This window comes from Etheostoma spectabile, chromosome 7 (genome assembly GCF_008692095.1).
Source record: "Etheostoma spectabile isolate EspeVRDwgs_2016 chromosome 7, UIUC_Espe_1.0, whole genome shotgun sequence".
In the NCBI taxonomy this organism is placed as follows: domain Eukaryota; kingdom Metazoa; phylum Chordata; class Actinopteri; order Perciformes; family Percidae; genus Etheostoma; species Etheostoma spectabile.
This window is the reverse complement of record NC_045739.1, coordinates 21491990-21494894: the sequence shown is the minus strand read 5'-3', so window position 1 is coordinate 21494894 and position 2905 is coordinate 21491990. Positions and strand designations below refer to the sequence as shown.

Here is a 2905-nt window from a genome sequence, read left to right as displayed (position 1 = left end):
TATGTGTAATAATGTGAAATGACACAGGGAAAAAGTGTTGAAAACATGAAAAAAGGGAGGTGCAAAAAGGCATGGAAAGCCAAGACAACAGCTGAAAACTATCAGTAATCAAAAAGCAATCCAGCCCCCTGTCAGAGCAAATCAGCTGGTTCAGTCCCTACTGATGGCCTACAAAAAGGTCTCACACAAGACACATCTTATGATGGGTAAAAGCAAAATGCTGTGTCAAGACATTCACAACCTAATTGTTGCAAAATGTAATGATGGCATTGGTTATAGGTGCATTTCTAAGCTTCTGAATGTTCCAGTGAGCACTGTAGGGGCCTTAATACGGAAATGGAAAGACAATCATTTCACCATAAATATGCCTGGATCAGGTGCTCCTCGCAGGATTTCTGACAGAAGAGTGAACAGAATAATCTGAAGAGTTGGCCAAGAGCCAAGGACAAATTGTGGTGAGCTTCAAAAAGACCTGCAATTAGCCGGTACTGTTGTCTCAAAGAAAACAATAAGTAATGCACTCCACCGCCATGGCCTGTGTGCACGCTCACCATGCATGACTCCATTGCTGGAATAAAAAGCATGTTGAAGCTTGTTTAAAGTTGGTTGCACAACATTTGGAAAAGCCAGTGAAATACTGGGAGAATATAGTGTGGTCAGATGAAAACAAAATTCAACTGTTTGGATGCCATAATACACATGAATGGGCAAATTTACTGAGACATTCTTGACAAAAATCTGCTGCCATCTACCAGCATGATGAAGATGAAAGGAGGGTGGACATTTCAGCAAGACAATGATCCCAAACACACAGCCAAGGAAACTAAATTGGTTTCAGAGAAAGAAAATAAAAGCTGCTGGAATGGCCCCGCCAATCACCTGACTTAAATCCCTTTGAAAATCTATGGTAAGAACTGAAAATCACGATTCATAGAAGAGGCCCACTGAACCTTCAAGATTGGAAGACTGACTGTGTAGAAGAATGGGCCAAAATCACACCAGAGCAATGCATGCGACTAGTTTTTCCATACAGGAGGCACCTTGAAGCTGTCATTACCAACAAAGGTTTTTGTACAAAGTATAAAATATCAGTAAGCGTGTTCAATACTCTTTCCCTGTGTCGTTTCACATTATTACACATAACCCTAATTTCTAAACGTTTTGGTTTCTTTGTATGTATGGATTACTTGGGTTGTTACCAACGGCAGATGTTTGGTGAAAATTTCATGTCAACAGCACCTTTTGGAAAAATATGTACTGAGAATAGTGGTGAAGTGTTCAATACTTATTCACCCGCTGTATCTATCTATCTTTTCTCCAAGTGGGAAACTTGGGTTGCAATGTGTTGACATCAATCATGAGTCATAAAACATCCGACAGATGTTAAGAAATATCAGTTTTGGCATTGCCATCCGTCAGCCGTGCTACATCGGCTACATTGCAGGGAGCAGTTGGTGACAGAAACCTGTGTGCTCAGCAGGTCGGTGATATAAGATACAAAGGCTAATCAATAAAGTCCACCACCAGTAAGAAACTCCCATGAAAAGTGTGAAACTATAAAACGTTTGTGTCCATCCCTCAGTACAACACTTTCCGAATTCTCTGCCTTGTCTGTGGCTCTCAGCTCTATTTTAAAACAGGTCATGAATATGTGCTTTCATCATCACTTCCTATAACAGCTGGGAACTGTAGTTTTTGAGGACATTTTTCAGCAGGGCAGTGTATGAGTTATTAGGTATGTTTAGGAACTTGGTCTAAGAGTGTGTGTAAATGTTAATGAGCAATGGGAAAGCAGCCACTATCAGGGAGGAAGTGCAAAAGCTTCAGTGCTTTTTTGTTACAATAAAACAAGTGAAAGCTGGAAGTCTAGATGAACACCCATTGGCCAATAGCACCACATATGGATCTCTCCTTAACATACACCAAGAAATCCAATTTATAATGATATGTGTAAATGTGGGTGGTTGGGTGTCGTTTACATATATGATATGTTATTATTATTATTATTATACATACATAATATTAAAATATCTTTTTGTTTTGCCAGTTTCCCTTTATCCTAAAAGAAACAGTTTAGTGCATCATTGTGTCTTTGTGTTTCTATTGTTTAGCTCATTTCAGGCTTCAAGAGCTTCTTAGAAATTGTAATCTGCCAAATGAATTCCTGCTGCCCTTTGACCCCCGCATCAAAGCTGGAAGGATCCTGGTAAGCCTTGCTAATGATGTTTGTGGGTGTGCATATTTTGAGTGTTTTGCTGTTGGATGAGTGTTGACTTTTGTCTGGCAGGTTACATCTTCTGTGTGTGAATTTCTAAACCTGCATTAATGTTAATATGTTATTAGGGTCAGTGCAACAAGCTGTAAACACATCATTGACATTATAAAGCCTGTATGTCTAACATGTTAGAAAACATGTTCCCAATTAGTGCGTTAAGTGTAACATGGAGCCATATTAGCATTCATTTGAATAATAGAAAGTTGAACATGGTGTGGCAAGAAGCTTTGGCAGCACATTGGTATAGGTTATATTTAATGTCCCCTCTCTCTCCTGCTTCTCAATTTTCCATCCTTCTCCATTTTCTTCCTGCTGCTCAGCCTTAAGTGCAATTATCTGCACTTTCTGGCATCATTTTCATCTTCTATCAGCAGGCCACTCCAGCCACTCTGATCTGTCAGAATGTGACATGTTTGCTTGGTTGAAGTAGCCTGGAAATCCAGGCCTAAATTCGAAAGATTACGGGTCTGGCATCAAGTAATGAAAGTTGCCCATATTGAGGGGCGGCACCAAGCGTGCATTTGAAAATCTCACTGCACGCAATTAGATAACACTACAATCAATCACAACAACACACGGGGTGAGGTGTCCAGAGCCCATACGCTTAGCTACCAGCGGAGCTAACTGGTA

General features: G+C 40.2%; 1 protein-coding gene across 1 annotated transcript in view; it reads left to right on the top strand.

The window, feature by feature from the left end:
- Positions 1 to 2905, top strand: part of si:rp71-17i16.5 (phosphatidylinositol 4,5-bisphosphate 3-kinase catalytic subunit gamma isoform) — a 13888-nt gene that overhangs the window by 6302 nt on the left and 4681 nt on the right. Inside the window, exon 6 of the mRNA XM_032519778.1 lies at positions 2112 to 2206. Coding sequence (XP_032375669.1) covers positions 2112 to 2206 — 95 coding nt within the window. The remainder of the gene's footprint in view (positions 1 to 2111; positions 2207 to 2905) is intronic.